General features: G+C 34.6%; 4 protein-coding genes across 4 annotated transcripts; 3 read left to right on the top strand and 1 right to left on the bottom strand.

The window, feature by feature from the left end:
• Nucleotides 1-432: 432 nt before the first annotated feature.
• On the bottom strand, nucleotides 433-2,460 carry LOC141711793 (heat stress transcription factor A-4c-like). The gene is made up of 2 exons (XM_074514472.1): nucleotides 1,887-2,460; nucleotides 433-1,727 (listed from the first exon to the last, which is right to left on the bottom strand). Exons 1-2 carry the CDS (start codon nucleotides 2,100-2,102, stop codon nucleotides 618-620), a joined length of 1,326 nt encoding a protein of 441 aa, XP_074370573.1. The 5' UTR covers nucleotides 2,103-2,460; the 3' UTR covers nucleotides 433-617.
• A 1,686-nt stretch (nucleotides 2,461-4,146) lies between these two features.
• Nucleotides 4,147-6,926, top strand: LOC141711792 (uncharacterized). The gene is made up of 6 exons (XM_074514471.1): nucleotides 4,147-4,379; nucleotides 5,286-5,402; nucleotides 5,507-5,741; nucleotides 6,019-6,136; nucleotides 6,264-6,428; nucleotides 6,518-6,926. The coding sequence occupies exons 1-6, from the start codon at nucleotides 4,272-4,274 to the stop codon at nucleotides 6,552-6,554; spliced, it is 780 nt and encodes a 259-aa protein (XP_074370572.1). The 5' UTR covers nucleotides 4,147-4,271; the 3' UTR covers nucleotides 6,555-6,926.
• Nucleotides 6,927-16,471: 9,545 nt separating this feature from the next.
• LOC141711789 (protein trichome birefringence-like 43) lies at nucleotides 16,472-22,074 on the top strand. The gene is made up of 5 exons (XM_074514469.1): nucleotides 16,472-16,883; nucleotides 20,578-20,749; nucleotides 20,955-21,133; nucleotides 21,248-21,406; nucleotides 21,591-22,074. The coding sequence occupies exons 1-5, from the start codon at nucleotides 16,612-16,614 to the stop codon at nucleotides 21,871-21,873; spliced, it is 1,065 nt and encodes a 354-aa protein (XP_074370570.1). The 5' UTR covers nucleotides 16,472-16,611; the 3' UTR covers nucleotides 21,874-22,074.
• A 279-nt stretch (nucleotides 22,075-22,353) lies between these two features.
• Nucleotides 22,354-24,329, top strand: LOC141711790 (protein trichome birefringence-like 43). The gene is made up of 5 exons (XM_074514470.1): nucleotides 22,354-22,718; nucleotides 23,147-23,318; nucleotides 23,411-23,589; nucleotides 23,713-23,868; nucleotides 23,965-24,329. The coding sequence occupies exons 1-5, from the start codon at nucleotides 22,471-22,473 to the stop codon at nucleotides 24,239-24,241; spliced, it is 1,032 nt and encodes a 343-aa protein (XP_074370571.1). The 5' UTR covers nucleotides 22,354-22,470; the 3' UTR covers nucleotides 24,242-24,329.
• The last annotated feature ends 2,213 nt before the right edge of the window (nucleotides 24,330-26,542 follow it).

Raw genomic sequence — 26,542 nt, 5'->3', positions numbered from 1 at the left:
GGGTCATCGACAAATTATCTGGTTATAATCAGCTATATTATTTCTATACGAAAATATACTGTAGGTAGATTTTGAATCAGTTTAGTCTACAATGAAGTGAACCGAGTAAACTTAAAGCTTGACAAGAGGTCCTTAGTATAAACAACACAATTTGTAGTAGTCCTCATCAGAAGTGAAGTTGCAAAAGTATAACAAAAAACTCCACAACACAACTAATTTGACTAAATTACCAATACACATCATAGTATCTCTATCAAAAGATTCGAAATATGACAATATAATAAAACTCACCAGTGTACTAAACAACGGAATAACATACATAACTGTTTTCTTTGATAACAGAGTAAAGATGAGTGTCCAAGATTGTACTTCAACCAGCAGGAGTAGCAAGACTGCATGAGTTCTCGAAATGGTGCAGTAAGGAGATCAAAATTAAGGAATCAAATAATTTATTAGTTCAAAATCAAAATCATACGAAATAGGAAATACTGAGCTCAACTAGCTAGGTCAAACATATATGAACCACGATCAAGAACGACATAACTAAGGATTATTTTTGTACAACATATAACTAGCTATCATAGTCGGATGTTGGACAAAGTATTCAAGCAGCAACATTAAGTTCTTTCAGCTGGAGTGAGGTGCCCCATCTGTTCCGTAAGGTTATGCACATTATTCAAATTAGTCCACCAAAATCTTTGATGCCCTTCCATTGTGGTATCACTTGTTCTTCCATCCGTGTCTGATTTCTCTAGCTCGGCTTCTTGAATGGTAGAGGAATTTGGAGTCTGATCAGTCAGAAATTGTTCCCAAAACACATCGTTAACCCCTGTTGGTAGTGCTTGAGTTGTCTCTTCAACTGGTTCGTTTAGAACATCAATGTCAAGAACATTTGCAGGCCTTGCATTTACATCTATCCCCGGTGATCTTGGCCTTGATTCTAAGTCGATATAGATAGATGAGATGGCAGGACTATCTGCATGATCAGAAGCAGCAGCAGCTAACTCGAGGGGTGAACGAATATCCCTCGAGTGAGGGGACGATGGATGGAAGTTTGGGGAGCGTTGTTGGACATTCATATCAGAATCACCAGATGATGCATCCATTTCTGTTATAACTAATGGCGATGGCTGCATTGTACTGTAATCATACATGTCAACTCCCGAAGATTGACCAACCCCGTGTAAAAAATTCTCCCAAAACCTTAAGGATGAGTCTAACTTCTCTATTAGCTCTGAACTTAACATTGATATGGACATAGTACCCTGATTTTCTTCCTCAAAAGTCGAATATTGGTTTTTATTGGCTTCATCGTATAAGTAAGTGGACACTGCCAACCTTCTCTTCTTGTTACCAAATTGATATTGTGGCCCGAAAGCAGGTGCAGTACCATGTTTCTGGAGTATTTGAGCCAGGAATGTAATAGTATTTCTCTGTCGATTTTCAATGTTCTTCAAACGCTCCCCTAGCGAATATACTTCAATTTCAAATCCTTGACTATCCTGCTTATGCTTTTGTAACTCTAACTGAAGCAAACTCTTTTCATGTTTGAGCTTGGCAATTTCATCTTCAAGTTCCTGTCTTTCCGAATCAGTTAATGTACCTTGATGTGCAGAATGGCTATGAATTGGCTTGCGACGGTGAATTCTAGGTAAAAGATGTTTCTGACCTCTTATAAATTCCTCATTTGCGAACTCCCACTGATCAGGATCAATCTTTCTAAAACCCTGGTAGTAAAAATCAAAAAATCAATACCTTAATGACCAAAATTAAATTCTCATACAATTGTAAACACTGTCACACTTGAAGTGCAGAGCTTATAGCACATAGATAGAGAGACAAAAGATTATGATTTAAACAAAAGCATCAGAGATTAATGTGCTTACATATGTATTAAGCTGCCTGACAAAGCTGGAGAAGTTATTGTGCTTGAAGTATGTTGGAAGCAAATCCTTGGCAAACTCTGGAGGATTCCAGACAACAAAGCTACGCCCGGTGTGACTCCAAGAAACAATGGAGTCAGTCACCGGGTCTTCAATCATTTCATATGTCTTGGTAAGAAAAGGCGCGGGAGAACTCGAACCATGAGCCCCTTCCATCATAAAAAAATTTATACAGCAGAATTCGAAATTTACTACTATATCTCTCAACTATATACCAAACAACTCAAAAATTACAAACCACTTTAAATCATTCCCATTTCTTACTCAAGGCATGCCACCAAAACACAACAATTTATTCACTAAAGCCTTCTTTATTTAATCAAAAACAAAGATTTTAGCTACAAAAAAAAAAGAACTGATTTTTTTTAAAAAAAGTATTTGAAAAGAAGATATAAGCAAAGAGATTCTAGAACACTAAGAAAGAGCAAGATGGGAAGATAAAATATTGAGAAGTGAGAAAAAGTGGTGATGGTATTTATAGTAAATTGACAAAGAGGTTGAACAAGAATTAGACTATATGTATGTATTGAAACTATGTATATATTAGTTTCCAGAGAACTTCTTGAATGTAGTGGACAGAGTGTGAATAAAACTTAAAACATGCATGAGATTGAAGATACGCATATACATGTATATTTGAGATGTGAGAAGGATGCGTACAAAGAGAAGAAGTTGAAGGTGATGTTGACATGTCTTTGATAATGAACTGACTTGAACAGCAGCCGTGCCCCAAGTCATTACCCTTTTTTTTAAATCTAATCAACACATAACAGAAACAGAATCAGCTAACCATTGACAACTAACGACATTTTAATCAGAATTGGTGTTCTCTTATTTAATTGCATATGTTTATACGGTTTATTAACAAAAGTGTTTACAATCTTCGTTTCTTCTTCCTTTTTAACTAAATACGTCTTTATCTTTGTTTTTTTACCCAGGTGTTCGTGTCAGTTTATGCTTGTCTCGACGAAGATTGTTAGTAAGATAGATATTAAGTAACAGATCAACACATGCAAACCGTTTTTAAATTTTGGACCCCCTCGACTCGGACCATGAATCCGCCCTAATTAAAGCATAAATATGTATAACATCAACAAATTTATATTTTTATTAGTATCGGATTGGGCAAAATTACGGATCAGAGCGAGGAGTCCCACGACCCTGCCAACTGTTGCTGTAATATGTTAACAAACTAATCACTATTTAATTTCGAGTATGTCAGAAAAAAGTCTCTTTCAATATCTTATATCAATATTCTAGCACTACTTCTTACTCAAAAACTCATATATGTTGAAAAGTGGAGTACGAACACTTATTTTTTGCCATAACTTTGTGTTTGGTGTTCATAATAAATTGTGAGAATATTGGGAACGGAAGGGAGTCGAACATCAATCTCTTGTCGGTCTTAGTTCTGATATCACAAATCAGTTATCCCAAGAATATTAGAGTAATATCCTTTATATGATTTTATATTAGTATTCTAACATAATGTTATATGCTTAAATTATTTGTAGTTGTTTAAAGAAGGAAGATTATGCATGATCAAAATCGGACCGAATAGGCTAAATTATTAATGTTATACGAACATGAAATGTGATTTATACAGGTAGTAGTGTGAATAGTTTTCCCCTAAAGCAGCAAACCACCGCGCCACTGTGACGAAGGAAGTACAAGGAATATTTTGTTATTTCTGACCTCCACCGCTTGATTTTGCACTGTTTACAATATATCTGTACTCTATAAAGAGTAATCATTGCTTGCCTTTTTATGTTGTTTTTTTAAATTTTGTTATATATCAGGGGATCTCATATAATGTAGTAGTAACTTGTATACAGTAGTATTCTGGTAATTTGTTAGGATGGAGTAATATTCACAATGTTTTCGTTTATGAAACATACAAATGTACTTCAGTTAGAAATGCTTTAATGATTGAACATCACCGCCTTAACTAGCAATGGTCCAACATTCCAAGCCCAAGAAAGTGAATCCAGCTTATCTGGCCCATCAAAATGAGCCCATCTTCTTTTTCTCACTTGCACTATAATGTTCAAAATTTCAATTATAATGGAGCTCAATCATACATGTATCAAGTTACATGCTGTGGGGCTAAAACAAGATATTTTTTGAATAATTTCAACGACAAATTGTCAATATAAAACAACCAACACAATAATAATTATCTGCATTGCTGAATTTTGAAGCGTATATATTTCTACACGTATTAATATCAAAAATAACCACATAAATAACACTGCCTTTTATATGTATCTGGTTAAAACTTGAGATCAAGCTTTGCATTATTGTCTTCTTTTTGTTGCAGTTGAAAAAATGAGGATGGAAGACACTGAAGTGTCCAGGCGAAGAGTGAGCATGATCGCTGCTCACTTTGCTGCCAACGACGACGTATCCGCCATGGCTACTCATGTTCTCCCTGTGGTACCTGGCCTTTCTTTATACTTGAATTATTATAGTAGGTTTCATGGATATAGTTGTGAGCTGTTGAATAATAAGTATTCTTGGCTTAGAACATAGATTTATCTTGTTTTTGAATGACTACCTTAATCTGTGAAGTTGTTGTATGATTCCTTAGTCACTATGTTGTACTTAATTATGCATTTAAACTTTATTTGTTATGATCTTAGAAAAAAGTATCACGAGGTTAACCTCAGGATCCGTATTCTCTTAAACTTAAATCCTAAAATCAGGCAGCTTAATTAGATGATCATATATGTCTAGTACACCTCATAACTACTCGGGCCTTTTTTTGGAATTGAAGAGTTGATCACTACCATCATGTATCTTTATTATTGTAAAGTATTCAACTTTACTGTCGAAATTGAACCTGAACTTTTCTGAGAATATTGAGGATATATAGCAGGCTTCGAGCTGTAGCCTGTAGTCCCCTGCTTCTAAGCTTTTGTACCAGGTTAAATTACATGATAAATTTGAGTTTACTAGGCCTGATGAATTAACTCCAGTGAAAGTGAATCATATATGTCCTCAAGGTTTAATATTTCTGTTCTATACCCTCATTTTGTACTATGTCTAATTTATACACACGACATGGTGTCACACATTGATTATGGCTCTGTAGGAGAAGATTAATTTATGTTTAGAAATTAAAAGTGTGAGAGAAGTCTATAGCCCTGAGAGCTGAGATGTACTGAGGTAGGTCAAAGGTGTTACTAGTGCCTGATATGTTGTTTAATTTTTCCTTACAACATGAAGCGATTAGGTCATATAAGCCTCTATAATCAATAATAGAGAATAGAAGGCTGAATTAAGTGTACTTAATTGTTCCTTAGTTAATTAGTCAGCTACTAAGATACAGTAGTGTATCAGAACTGCAGCGGCAGTCTAACCTCTTTCACACAAAGGCGCGATAGCAAAGTAAGTTTTGCTAGGCAAGGATCCAGTTCTCAAGCTTGTTTTATGAGACAAATTTCAGAAGAATCTCAGGTGCATAAACTTTTGTTGGTGTTTTTATATATCGCCAATACTACTTAATAACTAATTCTTAAGGCCTAACTCGAGGTTGTCCTGGCTTATATTGCCATATTCAGATGGAACAGCAACAGCATAACACTTGCAAGTCCGAAAACCAGGGTATCCCATTCATAGATACCAACTCTTCAATCAAAAGATATCAAAAGTCAAAGGAAGAACCCTTGTTTTCTCGACCCATTGTGCAAGATTACAAATTTTCTGCATCTGAGCCTCCTAAGTTTGCTCGGCCTTACAGTGGCCTCGGAAACATGATCTGCTGCGAGGATATTAAGGATGCTCCCAAGGCTAGTGGTAAGAAACACGGCAATAATTTATGAATTCATATTCTTGAAGAGTCGTGGTATCTTGTTTTCAGGGAACAAATGTGCCCTTTAGTACAAGTTTTGCAGAAAAATATTTGCACTGTTGTGTTTTTTGTGTGTTTCACTTTACCCTCCATGTTAAACTATTAGACTTTGTCTACAAGTCAGAGGATCTTATATATAGGGATTACATGCAATCAAGTATGGATCCTAATTTCTAAGTATGCTTTCTCTGTTTTCGACTTCTGGTGGTAAATCTTATACAGAAACTACAGAGTGGTCTCCAAGAATGGATATAGGGGAGCAAGGTTACAATTATTTACTTTTGGTTGAACTTCCTGGAGTATGTAGTAAGGACATCAGAGTTGAGGTCAATAACGAAAGGTGATAAATGTTATGGTTTCGTACTTTCGTTCATGAATATACTACCATGAGGGGAAATTATATGTACATAGGTTTCAATAATTTGATAAGGTCTAAGTACCACTGATGCAATGTTTATGTTTCGTAGTTTGATTGTGAAAGGAAAGCGCTCTATAGATCTACAGAAAGTAGCAAGGTCTTGTGATAGCTCGATATCTGGATATCACAAGATGGGGATATTTCAAGGGCCATATCATGTTGCATGGCCACTTCCAAGTAATGTAGACAAGGACAATGTCTCTGCTGAATTTGTGTATGTTTTCTCGCTACTGCAAGCAGTATTGGAACCTGTAGTAAATTAAATTACTACAATCATACTCTGCACTTTATTGCTTGTTGCAGGAATGGACTTCTACGGATCAGCATTCCCAAGCTTTGAGATTTTGGCAGAGTTGCTGCCAATTGACGGTATTACAGATACAGTACAAGTACATGAATGCGCGTGTCTTTGAACGATAAAAATGTTAAGGTTTGAGAATTGGGCAGGGATCCTATTCCTAGGTGATGGTAAATCTGATACGATACAAGTATATGAGTGTGTGTCTGTGTATGAATGGATGGATAATGTTAAGACCAATGATATCTTGATATATTTTACAATAAGGCATAAGCTACTACTCTACTGGGATAGTAGAGTATATATGTATAGCACTAACAGTGATTACTGAGTGTTTTGTGTAATCTCTGTAATTTATCTTGTGGGCTAGCTAGCTCTGCGTGGAATGGATTGTATGATGTTTGTGTTGGAAAATATGGGTATAAGTCCCGTATTGGTAAATCATATTTTTTAGCATTATGACTAAAAGATGCGTGAGATATGATGATATTCTCTTAATAATGGAAATAATTTGGCTCAAATATTATGGCATAAATTAATTTGATTTTGTTTCGGATTAATTGATATGGTGTATGTCTTGATATATTTAATCTGATTCTGTTTCAGATTATTTATGGAATAGAGTAGCTTGCAAGTATTACACCGATTCCATAATTAATGATATTTATTTATGGAAAAGAGTAGCGCACAAGTCTATCTACACCTATATAAACACCTCTAAGGCGTTAGGGTTAGACACACCAAAAACATATTCGCCTTTAAACACAAAACTCTCTCTCTCGGTGATAGTTTCGTACCCGTTCAAGCTCGCTGAAGGTGCTCGTTCTCCGTAACGCCGCCGCTACCTCGTTTTATCCTGGGAGGCTATCGACTCGCACATACGTTGAGAGGCGAAATAGCTTTAAGGAGATAGTTTCAACTGGACTCGAGGATCTCTCTTCTGTTTATATCTTTTCTTCCTCCGTTTGATTTCGTTTACTCACGCACACATTTGTTTGATTATATGTATTAATCGCAGATTGTATTCACAATCTTAAAGCTATTTATTTTATATACATCTGTGACTGATACATCTGTATCTGCTTGTTTTGTTGAGTAACAGATCGATGGAGAACCAAACTGTGAACGATTAGATGAATATGACGGCCGATCCCAACGCACAGATCACTGGATCTGATGGGGTTCACCAGCAGCCGATTAACCCTAACGCACGGATCGTACGATCTGATGGGGGTCAAACGCCTGTTGGACATGTACCTTCGGGACATGTGCCTGTGGGACACACTGTCATTGGACAGTTTAGTGTTCCTCTTGGACAGATATCGGCAGGATTCACTCCTCCGATCATACCTGCGGTGCCTACTGGTGTGCATACACCTGTAGTATAGACGCACGTACCATATGTTCCACCTGTGGTGTCTGATGCACCTGTTATGCCAACTGTGCCTGCTGCACATGCTGAAAAACCTGAGAAGTTCAACGGAACGAACTTCAAACGTTGGCAACAAAAGATGCACTTTTATCTGACTACGTTGCATATGGATCGCTTCCTTAAGGAAGAACCACCGTTGCTCACTGCTGAGAGTAACATGCAGACTGTGTATGCTGCTGATGCTTGGAAGCACTCCGACTACATCTGTCGGAACTATGTGTTAAATTGTTTGTCTGACCCGTTGTATAACGTATACAGCGCGAAGCCAACAGCTAAGGTCTTATGGGAGTCACTTGACCATAAGTATAAAACCGAGGACACTGGGGCAAAGAAGTGGATTGTTGGCCGCTTTCTTGATTATAAGATGGCAGACTCTAAGACCGTGGTCAGTCAGGTGCAGGAACTGCAGGTGATCATTCATGACATTCATGCCGAGGGAATGGTCATAAGTGAGTCTTTCCAAGTTACTGCTGTTATTGAAAAGCTTCCACCTGGATGGAAAGATTTCAAGAACTACCTTAAGCACAAGCGAAAGGAGATGTCTATGGAGGATCTTATTGTTAGACTTCGTATTGAAGAAGACAACAGAGGGTCTGAGAAGAAAGTTAATGTTGCCACTGAGAAGGCAAACATGGTGGAGCATGCTCAAAGCTCCAAGCCCAAGAAGACTAATTCTAGTAAAGGGGCAAAGCTGGCACCCAAAGGAGGGATTTCGAAGTCGAAATTTCAGGGGAAGTGCTACAATTGTGATAAAGTTGGTCATAGGTCTTCTGACTGCAAGAAGCCCAAGAAGCCCAACAAGAAGAAAGAAGCAAACATGGTAGAGAATATCTCCAAGGATATGGGTGATATAGACCTCTGTGCTACGGTCTCTGAAGTGAACCTGGTCGGTTCTAATCCACGTGAATGGTGGATTGATACTGGTGCTACTAGGCATGTTTGCTCAGACAAGGCAATTTTCTCTAGCCTCAAAGCTTCTGATGCTGATGAGAAGCTCTACAAGGGGAATTCAGCAACTTCTACCATTGAGGGTGAAGGCACGGTGATCCTGAAGATGACCTCTGGGAAGAATCTGACTTTGAAGAATGTACTTTATGTGCCTGATATTCGCAAGAACCTTGTGTCTGGTTCTCGGTTGAGTAAGTATGGCTTTCGCATTGTAATAGAGTCAGATAAAGTAATTTTGTCTAAGAGTGGTATGTTTGTAGGCAAGGGTTATTTAACCGATGGGCTTTTTAAGCTCAATGTAATGTCCGTTAAGGACGATAATGAAATGAAGAATTCTTCTGCTTACTTGCTTGAGTCTCCTAATTTATGGCATGCTAGATTAGGACATGTAAATTATGACACTTTATGACGTTTAAGTGCAAAATAATACATACCTAAACTTACTATCGATTCAAAACATAAGTGTGAGACTTGTGTTGAGGCAAAATTAACGAGATCATCATTCAAACGTGTGGAAAGGAACACCAAAGTGCTAGACCTAATACATAGCGACATATGTGATTTAAAATTTGCTCCAACAAGAGGAGGAAACAAGTATTTTATTACATTCATTGATGATTGTACAAAATACTGCTATGTATATTTGTTGAAAAGTAAAGACGAAGCTATAGATAAATTTAAAATCTATAAGGAAGAAGTTGAGACACAACAGACTGAGAAAATCAAAGCGATACGAAGTGATCGTGGAGGTGAATATGTTGAACCATTTGGAGAATTCTGTTCACAACATGGTATAATCCATGAGGTCACTGCACCATACTCCCCTCAGTCAAATGGTGTGGCTGAAAGGAAGAATCGCACTCTGAAAGAAATGATGAATGCGATGTTGTTAAGCTCTGGGCTTCCACAATCGATGTGGGGAGAAGCCATCTTAAGCGCAAATAATATTTTAAATATTACGATGCGCAAGAATAAGGATGTAAGTCCTTATGAAATGTGGAGGAAAAAGAAACCAAGTTACCAACACCTGAAAGTGTGGGGGTGCCTTGCAAAGGTACTGATGCCTACACCGAAGAAGGTGAAGATAGGTCCTAAGACTGTGGATTGTATTTTCATCGGATATCCTCCACATAGTACTGCATATCGGTTTCTTGTTCATGAATCCAAGATTCCTGATATTCAAAAGAATACCATTATGGAATCAAGGAATGCCTCATTCTTTGAGACGATGTTTCCCTGAAATCCAGGAAACCAACAACCTACGACGTCTAAATGATCTCATGAGTCTGTAGATGACGATAATGAGAGTGACGAAAGTGAAGACGAAAATGTGGGGGTAGTGAGAAGGAGCAAAAGACAATGAACGGAGAAATCCTATGGGTCTGATTTTATGACCTATTTGCTCGAAGAATGTGACCCAAAAACCTATAAGGAGGCGGTTACCTCACCTGATGGACCTATGTGGAAATAGGCCATCAAGAATGAAGTTGATTCAATTATGCAAAATCATATTTGGGAATTAGTGGACTTGCCAACTGGTTGCAAACCATTAGGTAGCAAGTGGGTTTTCAAGAAGAAGTTGAAAACTGATGGCACTATTGATAAGTATAAGGCCAGACTTGTAATTAAAGGATACAAGCAACAAAAAGGCCTTGATTACTTTGATACATATTCTCCTGTAACGAGAATAACGTCCATAAGGATGATGTTTGCTATTGCTGCAATGCGTAATCTAACTGTACATCAAATGGATGTGAAAACAGTCTTCCTAAATGGGGACATAGATGAGGAAATCTATATGGAACAACCCGAAGGGTTTGTTGTCCCTGGACAAGAAAGGAAAGTTTGTAGATTGGTGAAATCATTGTATGGTTTGAAACAAGCGCCTATGAAATGACATGAAAAATTTGATGAGGTCATGCTGGCCAATGGCTTCAAAATCAATGAATGTGATAGCTGTGCCTATTACAAGGATAACGAGAACATCTATGTCAAGGAGAATGACAATGGCTATGTCATGATGAAGCTATATGTAGATGATCTACTTATTGCCGGAAGCAATGATAAAGTGATCAAAACTACCAAGGACATGTTGAAATCAAGATTCGACATGAAAGACATGGGACTAGCAAATGTAATTCTGGGAATTCAAATTTCTAGAACATCAGAGGGTCTCGCATTAAGTCAACCACATTATATTGACAAGATCCATGAGAAGTTTCTTAAGGATGACTTTAAGAAAGCTAGGACACCTGTGGATATGACTTTGCACCTATCCAAGAACAAAGGTGTAGCTGTTTCCCAATTGGAATACTCGAGGATAATTGGTAGTCTGATGTACCTCATGAGTTGTACAAGACCAGACATTGCATACTCAATTAGCAAGTTGAGTAGGTTTACGAGTAATCCGGGAGTTGATCACTGGAAAACGATCATAAGGGTACTAAGGTACTTGAGGGGAACTCGAGACTATGGACTGCACTATGGCAGATACCCAGCAGTATTAGAAGGATATACTGACGCAAATTGGATATCTAGCAAGAAAACACTTAAGTCTACGAGTGGCTATGTGTTTACATTAGTTGGAGCGGCAATATCATGGAAATCCTCAAAACAAACGGTGATAACTCATTCCACGATGGAAGCTGAGTTTGTGGCACTAGATAAATGCGCCGAAGAGGCTGAATATCTACGTCAGTTTCTGGAGGATATTCCAAGATGGCCAAAGCCTGTAACTGCAATAGGGATTCACTGTGATAGTCAATCCGCTATTAGCAGAGCACAGAGCACGATGTATAATGGAAAGTCTCGTCATATACGACGACGACACAGTTCCATTAGACAATTGATCTCAACCGGAATTATCACTATTGACTATATACCGTCAAAAGATAATATCGCGGATCCACTAACCAAAGGGTTATCAAGAGAAGTGGTTGAGAAATCATCGAGAGGGATGAGCCTTAAGCCTATTGCTTAACGGCATCATGGTGGACACACAACCATTGCTGACTGGAGATCCCAAGAACTTGGTTCAATGGGACAACTAAATCACGATGACCAAATCACTGTGGGGGCAACCCCTGGCATGTTCCTATGATGAGGAAACAGTGAGACCCGTAAGGTACGAGGTTAAACTTTGAGCTTTTAATGATCTTTGATGAATACATGGAGCTCAGGAGTGAACGCATGGAATTCAGTTGAGTAAACGCGGGTTACTCTATAAGATAAAGATCACCTATGTGGGAGAGAAGTGGGGCCGCTTCAAAGGAGAATTGCGAGGTACAATTCTTTAGAAACTTCTGCAGAACCAGGACGATGTTCCATGGCCAAAATGGACATACTCATGAGAGCTGAACGAGTCAGAAACGATATAGTGATAAGTATATCATCGTTTACACAAACGGTCGAACAATTCAAGGACAAGCACGTCTACTGTCTACCAGTAAAGTCGGTATGCTTACTCGAGCGAAGGTTCAAGGAGCATTCTCTACCTATCGTATGCTATATCTGATCGAAGAAACTATCACCAAGTCAAACTCCGTGTCTGTCTGTCTGTCTGGTGTGTGCTACTAAGATCACCAATCTCACCCATGTGGGAGATTGTTGGAAAATATGGGTATAAGTCTCATATTGATAAGTCATATTTTTGAGCATTATGACTAAAAGATGTGTGAGATATGATGATATTCTCTTAATAATGGAAATTATTATTTTCCATTAGAATTTGGCTCAAATATTATGGCATAAATTAATTTGATTTTGTTTCGAATTAATTGATATGGTGTATGTCTTGATATATTTAATCTGATTCTGTTTCAGATTATTTATGGAATAGAGTAGCTTGCAAATATTACACCGATTCCATAATTAATGATATTTATTTATGGAAAAGAGTAGCGCACAATTCTATCTACACCTATATAAACACCTCTAAGGCGTTAGGGTTAGACACACCAAAAACATATTCGCCTTTAAACACAAAACTCTCTCTCTCGGTGATAGTTTCGTATCCGTTCAAGCTCGCTGAAGGTGCTCGTTATCCGTAACGCCGCCGCTACCTCGTTTTATCCTGGGAGGCTATCGACTCGCACATACGGTGAGAGGCGAAATAACTTTAAGGAGACAGTTTCAACTGGACTCGAGGATCTCTCTTCTGTTTATATATTTTTTTCCTCCGTTTGATTTCGTTTACTCACGCACACATTTGTTTGATTATATATATTAATCGCAGATTGTATTCACAGTTTGTAAAATAAATAAAAGCTCACAAATGAAGAAGAGTAGCATTCTAAATTTTCTCAATTATTAAAAATACACTAAATCGGCCATTCTAATCAGAGATTAGTTCGTAGTTAGTTGTTACCTTGTATCCACAGGGCCATTGGTTATATATTTTCATTGGGTGCAATTTGAAATGGTCCCTCAATCTGGACCATGCAACCTTTCGAAATGTATCTAAACTTTGCTGACACGCCAACTTTAAAGTTGTTAACAGCAAAATCCTTAATCTGTAGCTATCGTGTAAGAGTAACATTTGTATTAACAATAAACATTTTACTTTTTATGGAGGTAGTCATCAGAAACAGGTCCAATTAGCTGTTACTTGTTATTCTCATAGATAAATACTTAACGATTACATGGTTAAATGAAAAGGGCAATTATTGCCAGGTGTGGGGGGCGGGGGTTCTTAATTACCAAAACAGAAAATTAAATTTATTAATAATAAGGTGGATAGTAAGTAGTAATACAATATTAAGGGTCAATACAACCCTAAATATTAGCTGCCGTAAATGTACAGATTTATTATAGTATTATGTTAAATTTCTAAGTGAAGTGATGAATGAATAATGAATATCTGTTTTGGGGGGTGCAATAATAATGTGCTTAAGATAGCAACATGTTACCAGCTGTTTAATTGCTTTTTTCTTTGGTTGTTACGGAACGGATTAGACGAATGAAGCAGTAGCCAGTAGCCGCACTTGCACTCTATTCCACCGAGGAATCAAGCAACAACCGTTTGGTTTGCTTCTTTATTTTAAGCCCCATGTTTCATTTATATTATTATCATTCCTACTAATGACGATACTACTTTGTTTCTTTTACGAACAAAATGAAGAATTTATTGAAATATTAAAATCAGCAGGACAAACCCCTGAAACTGACAACTATAACATGATTGTAAAACAAAAATCAAGCTAAACAAATACCTATTTTATTTTCAGATTTTTTAACGCATAAAATATTTAAATTCTTTAATCTAAAAATTATTATAATAACATATCGAGTAATCCAACCTACATCAATTCCGAAATTAATATTAACACAATTGATTTTCACATAAGCATCATCTGTACTCAATGTTATGTACTATTAATTACTAGTTGGTAACCTGTGTGAAGCACGGACCCGTAATTAAAAATGATTGTATCATATTATTATTTGCATAAAACTGAAACTTGCAAAATACATATCTAAATATAATATATAAAATACTTTTAAAATATGTGATTAAAAAAATCGAAGTTAAGTGTAAATATAAAATTTGACCGTATAGTTCTAGATATGAGACCTAAACATGGTTTCGCTTATTAGTATAGATAGTTGATAACCCGTGCGAAACACATGACCGATACTAAAAATATTGAATTAATATTTGTAGAGTATTATTCATAATTCGTGCGAAACACGAAATAAAATTAATATATTAATATCAAATATTAAATTGGTACTGGTAAAAAATAGTTATGTAGTTAAAAAGAATCGAATCAGTTATAAAATTTTCCACTATAATTCTAGTTTTGCATTGTTTTACTTAATATAAAAATATCTAACATATTAGCTTTATTTTTGTGAAACGAATTGTATCTCTATCTTATGAACCAAATATTTGTTCTTTAGACAATTTAGTATTAATTAATATAATTTGATAATTATCTTATAATTAGCTTTTTCAATATAGTTTATTTAATATTACTTAATTATCGATAAAAATTAATTTACAAATTAAAAGTAAATAGATGTTATTAAATTTAATTTAATATTACTAAATATAATCTAAATACAGGCCATAAGTTTGTTACTGATAAAATATGTTTTTTTTAATTTAAAGTATATAAACGTTGTGATAGACAGTAACAAATACGATCGTTAAATCAATAATTATCAGTTTATTAGTTAATAAATGTTACTAAATTCATTTGCTATTACTTAGTTATTTTTAAAATAATACTACAGAAAATAAAGTTTACAGACGTAACTTAATAAATTTTTAATATAATTTACAAATCGTTTAAAAAATATTTTTATTTTATAAATTAAAAAGACGATTGGATAAACACTAACCAAAAAGAAAATAAAATTTACAAAAAATAAAAGTCGAGTTATATTAAAAATAAATTTGATAAAGAATATAAGTCAACTTATGTCAGGTAATTACTAAAATTTGATACTTTGGTACTTTTAGCATCAAATTATACATAGTTTCGTTTATTAATAAATATAGTATAGATATCAATTAATATTAGAGTAACAAAAACCCCTAAAATACAAATACTTTTTTGTTGTAAAATGTGAGCTTTTGCGATATCCACCACCGTCTCAGATTTGATACAAGCCTTACGGATCTCAAAAAATATCATATAAATTTTTTTCAGAGCGGTCGAAACCAGCAACAAAAAACAAAATAGAATCATAACATAAAATACTAACATCCCAAAAATATGGGCATGACTAACAACTTTGATAACAAGATACTCCACAAAATCTCACCCAAAAAGAATTAGATCTTGGTTTTATTGAGAAAATGATATATAAATAAAGAGGAGATGACAAAGTGAATGGGGGCTTGATCGATTGATGGATGAAGGTCGAAGAATGGAGAAGTGGTGGTTAGAACTTTAGTTTCGGGGTTGACTCTCAAAACCATAATCTTATTTTAATTGTATTTACTACTTTGTTTTTTTTAATTAAGTACATGTGAAAATCATGGTCAAATATTCTTTATCATGCATTAAAATAATTATGGGGTCTCTATACCTGGAATAAACTTTTCACTTTCATCATAGATATGTCAATTAGGCCAAATTCGATTCCAAAATTTTATGAAAAAGATTCAATTTGATCATTCAGATAAATCAAAATAATTTTTATATAGAGAGACAAGATTCATACACTAGCGTTGAAACGAAAAAATGGTCCAAAATTGTTTCCTTGACCCATGTAATATTGTTTTAATATTGTGATTGATTCGTCTAGCACTAAAATTAAGATAATTAATTTCTTGATTAACAGGTAACTAATCAAATAAATCAAACAAGGGTGATGAATCTTGAACAAGTGAAGGGAGTTAGAAAAAGATTTTAATAAGGATATCGATGACCAGATTTTGTTTCACGATAAATTAGGCAATCATTGAAAATCACTTACCTTCAATATTTTTATTATGTATACGGGGACAAATTTGTCATTTCATGTATTTGTTAGCTCTCTCAACAAAATATAAAATTAATATTATAGAATATTGTAATATATACCACCTAAGTAGTTCCCATATATACATTAACATATTAAAAAGGACATTGTATTTGCATAAAATTAGGGTGTGATATGAACTGAGGAGTCCGTCAGTATCAATGAGTATAAATACAAAGAGAAAACTTCTGCAAAGAAAATTATTAATCAGGCATCTCTCTGTTTCTCTCTAAATTTTTTCTCCTAATGGGTGGCTTTAGTATTGCGGCTGTTGCAATACTTATTATAGTATTTGTGGTGGCAGCAGCAGAAGCACAAGGTGGTGCTACAGCTGTAGGGAATAGTACAAGATGTAATATATATCAAGGGAAGTGGATGTATGATCCAAAATATCCTTTATATGATCCTGCAAAGTGCCCTTTCTTGGAGAGCAGAGAATTCGATTGCCAGAGGAATGGGCGTCCTGATAAATACTATCTCCATTTCAGATGGCAGCCCTCTGCCTGTAATTTACCAAGGTTTTCACCCTCCTTCCCCTTCCTTACTTTCCTTATAGTTATTAAATATATGTGTGTTTGTGTTATATTTTCTTCTTAAACACACTCACACACCTGTATTGTTTTCGACAAGTTTCGAGATAAGTAGATAACCCTGCATAGAGAGGTGTTTGGATATATGTTTTTAGTGTAGTATGTATATTGAATGGAAGGCATTGGTCATGTTTAGTCTACTGTTCTGTTCATGTACCTTAGCCGGATTGTGTGTTATATATACACATGCAATTTTAAAAAAGAACAGCCGTCGTCGGTGTATTAAATAGGGGTGATGATTGACGTACACTACTAATTCTCACAATTACTGCTACTTTACACTTAGTTATGCTAACACTGGTCCTACTTTTACCTAAAGTTGAACATCAACTAGGGTTTGACAGCAACCTTAATAAAGCACCATGTATTAACTATCTTTATAGCTACCTTAACCCATCAACGATTATTCAATGATTAGAGAAACACTTATGTTTTATATAATAAATTTTCTTGAATGAATTCTAAAACTATTAGTATCTTCTAAGCACCAAATAAAAATATTTACTTTAGAGATCCAATATATTCGATTGCTTGAGAAAAGTGAAGTATTTATCATGGTTGGTCTGAAATATAGATAAAAATATTTTATTTTCAGAGCTGTTTATAATTTTACGAGTATAAAAGTATGAAAGGAATAAATCACCCTACCATTAATTTTTGAAGTTTTGTCTTTTAATTTTATTTTTCTCTGAAAATAGAAAAAGAATCCTAAAAATAACAGTTCCCGAATATAATACCTGGATCTATATATATATATTTCCATCTCAAGAGGCTTACTGGAGACAACTGGTAGAAGCACTGACGCTACTAGACAGAGGCGTGCCAGCGTTGAATTGAATCCATATGAGCTACTGACCCTACTAAATTTGTAATTAATTTTAATTATTATAAAATTGAAATTTATATTTTAAAAATAGATTTATATTATAATATATGACCAAATAACAATAATGAACAGTTTTTAATAACATACGTTTTTTCTAACAAGAGAACAGGTATTCGCAGTATTTATTTAAAAAAGAAAGTCTTAATACTACTGAAAAATTCATAAATATATACAAATAAATGCTAAATTATAGAAAAATCAAATTTAAACTTACATACATTATATATTAAAATTTTAGGGAGTCAAAGTATGTTTGTTGCTAGGCGCTTTCGCAAACACCCATGATAAGGTTCCGTGAATGAGTAGATAATCTAATGTGGTTGCAGAAGAAGAATTTATTGTGGGACATATTTACATGCATCATGCATGTATCTTTCAACGAATATGATAATTAGAGATAAGATAAGAGCCGATTATTATGAAATTTGTCATTTATTTGCACCTTGCAATATCCTTTTTATAATAATTTAGATGGTAGAGGTGCTAATCTTGAGTGTCACAGTCACTACCTTGGTGATGTAAAGTTTGTTAGACATCTATAACAGCATCTCCACATATATTGTTCACATTAGTTGCCAACTTTTCTTACATAATTCCTACTGCATCTCTGAATCAAAACGTTTCTGTGGTACACAACACTCACATAAACAGAGGTTGCTTAATATTGCCCCTTCATGTCACAACTCTTTTAAATTGTTATATAATATTAATAAGTTACCCATAACTCTCAAAATAAAGAAAATAACATTTTTTCCATATATGTTAGATTATTTGTAGAGCTAGTTATATAACCCGTGTAATGCATGAACATATTCTAAATTATATTAATTGAATTTGTTTTCGTTGTAATTGTTGACGATATATTTATGTTGTTAACTAATGTATGAATATTTATGCATATGAACACGAGTGGTTGAGCTATATTTGTAATGATGCACTCGCAAAAAATAATAAATTATGTTATTATACATTTTTTTGCCATTAATGGTATGCTTAGAAAGTCCAATAAATACAAGTGATTATGTGTGCTTAATGGATATCAAACACTCTAAATATAATATAATTATTTAATGTGTTTTTGTGTTAAAAATGTGATTGATGAGTCATACTATATAGGCAATTGACGTGAATGACATATGATACTACTCGTCCCAATAACTTTCTATTTTGAGATTTTGCGCAAATTGTTAACATTTCCTAAAATAGCATATTATCTTTATAATGGCTCCAAAATTTACCCCAATTTCTTAATTTTTCTTCAACATAATTCATTTTTTTAATTTATGTGTCTAACAATGATGTTAACAATATATGGGATGATGGGAATATATGATATATGTCATAGAATGATTATTACATATTTGTATTAATAGTTTACTTTAATTTTTTATTTCATTCAATTTAATATTATATTTTGCCATTTTATTATATTTGATGAGAGGTTTGATTGATGACAAATAAGAATATACGAGTATGTATGTGTGTGTATATCCTTTTATTAATGACAAATATATTAATAAGAATATACGAGTATGTATGTGTGTGTATGTCCCTTTATTAATTTATTTATATATATATAGTATGTATGCATGTATATATATGTATGTATGTATGTATGCACGTATTAATTATATAATAATTGATAATCTTTAATAAATGAATGACGAGATGAATTAAATATTATATATATATATTAATTTAAAGGTATAATTATTATATGAATTAATTTGTTCAACAAAATCTCCGGACAATGTTAACAACTATGGGATGAGTATGTATGTATGTACGTATGTACATATATATGTATGTACGTATTAATGATGAGGTAAAATCAATATTATATTGATATTAATATAGGGGTATAATCGTTATATTAATTAAATTGTTCATCAAATCCCGTTGTTAACTATATATATGACAGATTTGATAATAAAAAAAAAATACATAAATTTTGAGGAAAATCGTTTTAAGAGTGAACAACATTAAATTTCGCATTCAACAAGAACCTATACATAAATTTACAAACTTGTATTCTTACAAAGTATGGATTAAAAAGTTATTTATATTTTTAAATTAGTATTTACAAATATGTGACATTTCTCTCATGTGGCCTCGCCTCCATATTAGTTTTAAATGACCATCGTATACAATTGTTAATTCAAAAGCTACACGACTTTAGATATTGATCAGGCGTCGGTCAATTTTTACCATCGTCAAAAATTGTTCCAATTTATTTTTTTGGGTCGTTTTATGATCGGTATTTTGTTGTAGTGTGTATGTGAGGTTATATGGTGACAACCAGCCATCACCTCTAGCTTTCGACAACTAAGATCACAAATTATGGAAATTGACCCTGCACAGCAAGTAATTCAAAATTTTAAGCAAGTTCTTGCTTCTCTGTGGTATCACATCGTCTCTCTTCTGAAAGAAACAATTATGTGGGAGTCCTGTTTGTTTCTCGATCCACATTTTTCATACAATCGTGACCTGTTAGTGGACCGACACTATAAATTACCTTGTTTCTATCCCAAAGTTTCTGACACATATGTTGAAGAAGATCTAGCACGGTGCATAGCATTAACCAGGACCAGTAGTGAACTATTGCCCATTCATTGATTTTGTCTCACCTGATTTTACTTGTGCTGATTTCCTGTACTAAGTTGAAAACATTTTATTTTCGATTTTTTTGTACTCGTTCGCGCATATTAAAATTTAATAAAATTTGTTGTTTTTTAGGTTCAACGGTAGAGAGTTTTTGATGAGATTCAGAGGAAAACAAATCATGTTTGTAGGAGACTCGTTGAGTCTGAATCAGTGGCAATCTCTGACTTGCATGATCCATACAGCATTGCCCCAAGCCCCATATGTTTCCAAGAAGATTGGGGGCCTTTCTAATTTCACATTTCCGGTTATACCATCATCCCTCGATTTCTATTATTTTACGCTCAAGTATCATAATCTGATAATAATAATTGCCCTGTTTAATGACTGAAATATTCTTTCACAACATCATTATTAAGAAATATATGTTGCAACAGTTAAACATATGGTTGAATCATGTTAGTGCTACTTTTGATTTAAGCTCACTCTTGATTTTATTCAACACTTCTCAGGAATACAAAGTATCCTTGCTGTTCTCCCGAAATGCATTTCTTGTTGACATCAAAAGTGAAAGTATTGGACGGGTTCTTGACTTGGACTCGGTAGAAGGTAGTCGTGAACTGTGGGAGGGAATGGACGTGTTGATCTTTAACTCGTGGCACTGGTGGCTTCACGTTGGAAGACAACAACCGTAAGGCCCCCCATCATTCAAGTGAAATGAGGCATCTCTATTCTGGGGTTGATGCAGAATACTTTGCTCTGTCATTGATGCTAATTAAATTCTTTTTTTTCCTTCTTTCTGCAGTTGGGATGTTATTCAACAAGGAAATGTAACATATCAAAACATGAACCGCTTAATGGCATACCAGAAAGCATTATACACATGGGCCAGATGGGTGAACTCCAGAGTTGATACTACAAAAACCAAAGTAATCTTTCAAGGTGTTTCACCTGATCATGCCAGGTAACTCCTTTTTTTTGTTGCTATTTATTAATACTTTTACCGCTATACACTAAACCAGATCAGATATACCTGGTGTATTCGATCACAGATAGAGTAGAGCTTAGCGCTATACATAAATTATTTTTTTAAGATTCTTTTACAAAATGGATGAAAATTGATTACTCAAAGTTTGAATGACAAACAGTGGACCGAAAGGAAGCAATTGTGTGGGCGCAAAGGTCCCGTTACATGAGCTAAGTCCACAAGGAACTGTGCATCCAGCAGAAGTAGTGCTACAAAGAGTGTTGAGTGGACTGAGAAAGGAGGTGTATTTGCTGGACATAACAGGCTTGTCACAACTGAGAATAGATGGCCACCCATCAGCTTACGGAATTGGTGGCTACAAAATACCAGATTGTAGCCACTGGTGTTTGCCTGGACTACCTGATACCTGGAATCAACTTCTTTACACAGCTCTTCTTCCCTAGTAATCGACATTCATCCATACAAATTTACCGACAAATATAGAAAATCATTCTTTCACAACGAATAAGAATCGCTGCTTCTGTAATCAGCAGCAGCATAATTGCACATAATTTGCTCTGTTATTTTTCTAAATGTAGAAGTTGGCACATTGCGAGATTATAATATTTATACATTCAATATAAGATATTACATATTAGAATGCATTCTTACGTACCTCCTATGTCTACAGCTTATGCTTTTGTGTGTGCGTTTGAAACGATAATGAAAATCCAAGTTAAATATATTCCTATTAAGGAAATATTATCTATAAAGGTTAAAAAATTCAATAACAGATTCTGTTTTACATTAAATGAAAACTGTTGTAGATATTAACAAGCTTCTTAATTCCAAAAGAAGTAATAAATTAAATTAAATTACAACAGATAACTACCACCTAATTAGTCTATTCCACAAGTAGATGGAATTATGTATATGTAATATTTACCAGAGATATCAAATTATTCATCGATGTAAACGAGGACTCAGACATCAGTGAGTATAAATCTACTAACAAATCACTTGTACTCAAGCTCAACTCATAGCTCTCTCTGTTTTCTCTCATGGCTGGCTTTAGTATCGCGGCAATTCTGGTGCTAACATTTTTGGTTGGGAAAGAAACAGAAGGTGGTGCTATAGGATCATGTAACATTTACGAAGGAAATTGGATATATGATCCTTCGTTACCAGTTTATAATCCCGCTAACTGTCCTTTCCTGGAGAGCAGAGAATTCGATTGCCAGAAAAATGGCCGTCCTGAAAAGAATTATCTCCATTACAGATGGCAGCCCTCTGCTTGTAATATACCAAGGTTGTTCACTTTCATTGCTACCTTTTCTCTTTTAATTATTTTTAGTTATACAATTTTTACTCTAATGTATACGAGTTGGCTCTCTGTTGTACATATCTGTGATCGAGTCTGAGTACATCATCTAAATTGGTTGTATAACAATTTATGCATGATTCAACCAACTATGTTCATAGAAATTTGTCGCTTCTATAATTGCCATTTTTATTAAATGCAATAGATGGTAGATTGGGCTAATCTAAAATGTCACTGCAATCTGCATGGGTTGATGATGTCAAGTTTTTGACATATAAACAACCGCCCCCATATCAACAAATTTGTATCCGCATCCCTCACTCACATTTGTCGACATTTTATAGTCTTCATAGCTAATTATTAGCATTAACTATTTACATGTTTAATCTGCAATGTTGATGTTGTTTTCTCTATAGGTTTAATGCAAAAGAATTTCTGGAGAGATTAAGAGGAAAAACACTCATGTTTGTAGGAGATTCATTGAGTCTGAACCAGTGGCAATCTCTGACTTGCATGATCCATACAGCATTGCCTCAAGCCCCATATATTTCCAATAAGATTGATGGTCTTTCTAATTTTACATTTCCGGTTAGACCATCATCCCCTCAGTACTGATTAGTCATTCACATTTAGTACATAAATGCTGATTTTATCTCGTAATGTGGTTCAACACTTGCCAGGATTACAAAGTTTCCTTGTTGTTCTCTCGGAATGCCTATCTTGTTGACATTAGAAGCGAGAAGACTGGACGAGTTATGTACATAGACTCGGTAGAAGATAGCCGTGGACTGTGGGAGAGAATGGACATGTTGATTTTCGACTCGTGGCATTGGTGGATTCACACCGGCAAGGACCAACTGTAAGGCCAACCTATCTATGATTTAATTGAACAAGGGATTTTCATCTTGGTGATCGATGCAGAATAAAAAAGAAACTAATCAAATACTTTGCAAGTTCTGATGCAAATTAAGTTGTTTCGCAGGTGGGATTTTATTCGAGAAGGAAATGCTACATACAAAGACATGAACCGTCTAACTGCATACGACAAGGCAATGAACACATGGGCAAAATGGGCGAACTCAGTTAATCCTCACAAAAACAAACTAATATTTCAAGCTGTTTCTCCTGATCATGCAAGGTAACTCATTTTTCCATCAATAAAATGCAAGATTGTGTTGACAAAACAAATGAATAGATCAAATACTGACGAGTACAAGTATAAATGATGAAACAGCAAGCCGCAAACATGTCTGGGCGTAACAACACCATTACCTGGGCCAAGCCCGAAAGGAACTGTCCATCCAGCAGAAGCAGTGTTAGAAAGAGTGTTGAGTGCAGTCAAGGATGTGTATTTGCTGGACATAACAGGCTTATCAAAGCTAAGAATCGATGCACACCCATCAGTTTATGGATTTGGAGGCTCCAAGTTCCCAGATTGTAGCCACTGGTGTTTGCCTGGAGTGCCTGATGTGTGGAACCAGCTTCTCTACACATCTCTCATTCCAAATTAGCCAACATATATCAATACAAATTTACTAAAAGTTCATGAAATTCTAATTCTACAATTCACAAATAAGAATCAGCAGCATATTTCGGTGATCATAGGTTCCATATTATTTTCCAGCACAAGAGCTAATAATTTCGTTCTGCAAACATGACTAACATTGTTGAAATATAGTAATATACTACAAGATCCCAAGTCGGGCCTTATTCTAACAACTTAAATTTTTAGATGATCGGGTTAAAAATTTATTCTACGGATCAAGGGAAAGCACTTGTTACAATCATTACAATCTTTAAGGAAGATTAAAGTCCAACAAAAAAAAATCAGACAAACTCCTAAATGATGATATCGTTGTCTACAAACATTAAAACCTCATAAACAAGATAAAAGTGGAGTCGTAGCTTGTCTAGCTTGATGAACTCTCGGAGGCTGCAGCTAGCTGGCAAGCTCTCTTATGTGTTTGACGCGTTTGGTTCAATTAATCTTGTGTTTTTTAATTATTCTGCTATTGTAGACCGTATGATATTGACTGACATGAATGTGTTTGGCTCCACCGCTTAATTCCAAGGATCAACTGCACCTACACTACCCCCTTCTTCCTCGAATTATTTGAGTATATTATACATCTTTTTCGTCAATCTGGTGTATGTAATTCAATTAGGACTTTGGAAGATTTTTTTATTTTTTTTTTTAATATTTGAGTATATAGGCAAGGACTTTTCGACTTCTTTGTTTAAGATTTAAATTCAGTCGCCGGTCAATGATTGCAGTCTGACAAACAGATTCTATTGATCAACAATCTTGCATCTATCTAATTATAGCGCAATAAATGTTTTCACCGAAGAAAGTTGTCGATGAGTGCATGTAAATGTTATAGATAATGCTACGACTTTCATACAATTACGATCCACACACAAAATTAAATACGAATGCGTTTACCGTTTACGGGAATTAGTTATCATTACTGATGACCCCGGTTCGCTTGGTTAGGTTTGGAGGAAAAAACAATCCAATTCAACTAATTCGGTTTATAAAAAAAAAATTATTTCATTAACCTTTAAAAATATTTTTAGCACAATCATGTTATTCATATATATTGGGTCGGGTCGGGTCGGGTCGGGTCGGGTCGGATTGGGTTGTGTTGAACTATACCCTTATGATTTTATGTTAATACTGAACTGAATAAACTTTCAATATTAAATTGAAAATCATAATACAAAATTCAACTACTAGTTATGCAAATGACAAATATTACGGTAGTTCATAATGTCAATTTCGCACAAGTTATTAATTTAAAATTTAAAATAATAGAATTTTAAATCTAGTTTCAGATGACAGGATATCTGAATAAATAAAATATACAATTTTATGTATGTATAAATGAAAATTAAAACAAGTTAATTTTTTACTAATTTATAATTTATAGTTCGTCAGTCAAACATTTAAACTCATATACCATATTAGGATGGACTATGTTCAAATATGTATTGAGATGAGCTAACATGTAATGGACTTGAATTGAACTAAATATATAATTGACTAGACATATAATGAGAATGTAACTCAATTATATAATGGGTTGGGTTTAGTTAGGTAAGGGTTTAAATTTGTTAAATCTTGACTTAACCCAATGTATTCGGGTTTTAAAAAAATAAACCCATTAATATTTCGGTTTCGAACGACTCGGGTTGATCGACCTATAAGAGGGGTGAGTTAGGTCAATTTTTCGGATTGATCGGATTTTTGTTTGGCCCTAGTTTTCATTGTGAAGTGTGTGAACTATGGCTACTAAACAGATAGGGAAATTGACTTGGCCAAAAAAAATACATGGACAGTCTCGCCTAGCTTATGCCGGACAAATTATTTATACAGGGTAACTTTTTAATAAGCGAAATTATCGTGTTGTTTCATTGATTTCTTTCTCGGTTTTAAACATCAAATCCTTGATTTGATGTTCCACTCGACAATCTCCACTCAACAACAGCGATTCAAACTCTCTGATAATGGTTTCAGACGAGCAATGACGGTTTCACGAACTACAGAGAAAGGACAATCTTATGGTGATATCAGCTCGTCTAAACGATGGCAACTCAGTGGCGACTCAGTATGTCAACTCGGCGGGCTAAGCGAAATTTTGAGTTTGAGATGACTGTTATTTTCTTTGTGGATAAATCTAATGTGAATAGAACTATGGGCTCGGTATTGCTTTTTATTATTATATATATATGCCACACTAAATATTTGTTACACTAAGTCAGGGGTCTTTAGAGGAACAAACTCCTGCACTTCAGAGTAGGGGCATGATCTG

This window comes from Apium graveolens, chromosome 3 (assembly GCF_009905375.1).
Source record: "Apium graveolens cultivar Ventura chromosome 3, ASM990537v1, whole genome shotgun sequence".
NCBI classification, from domain to species: domain Eukaryota; kingdom Viridiplantae; phylum Streptophyta; class Magnoliopsida; order Apiales; family Apiaceae; genus Apium; species Apium graveolens.
The sequence above is the reverse complement of the archived record's forward strand: the minus strand, read 5'-3'. Positions and strand labels throughout refer to the sequence as shown.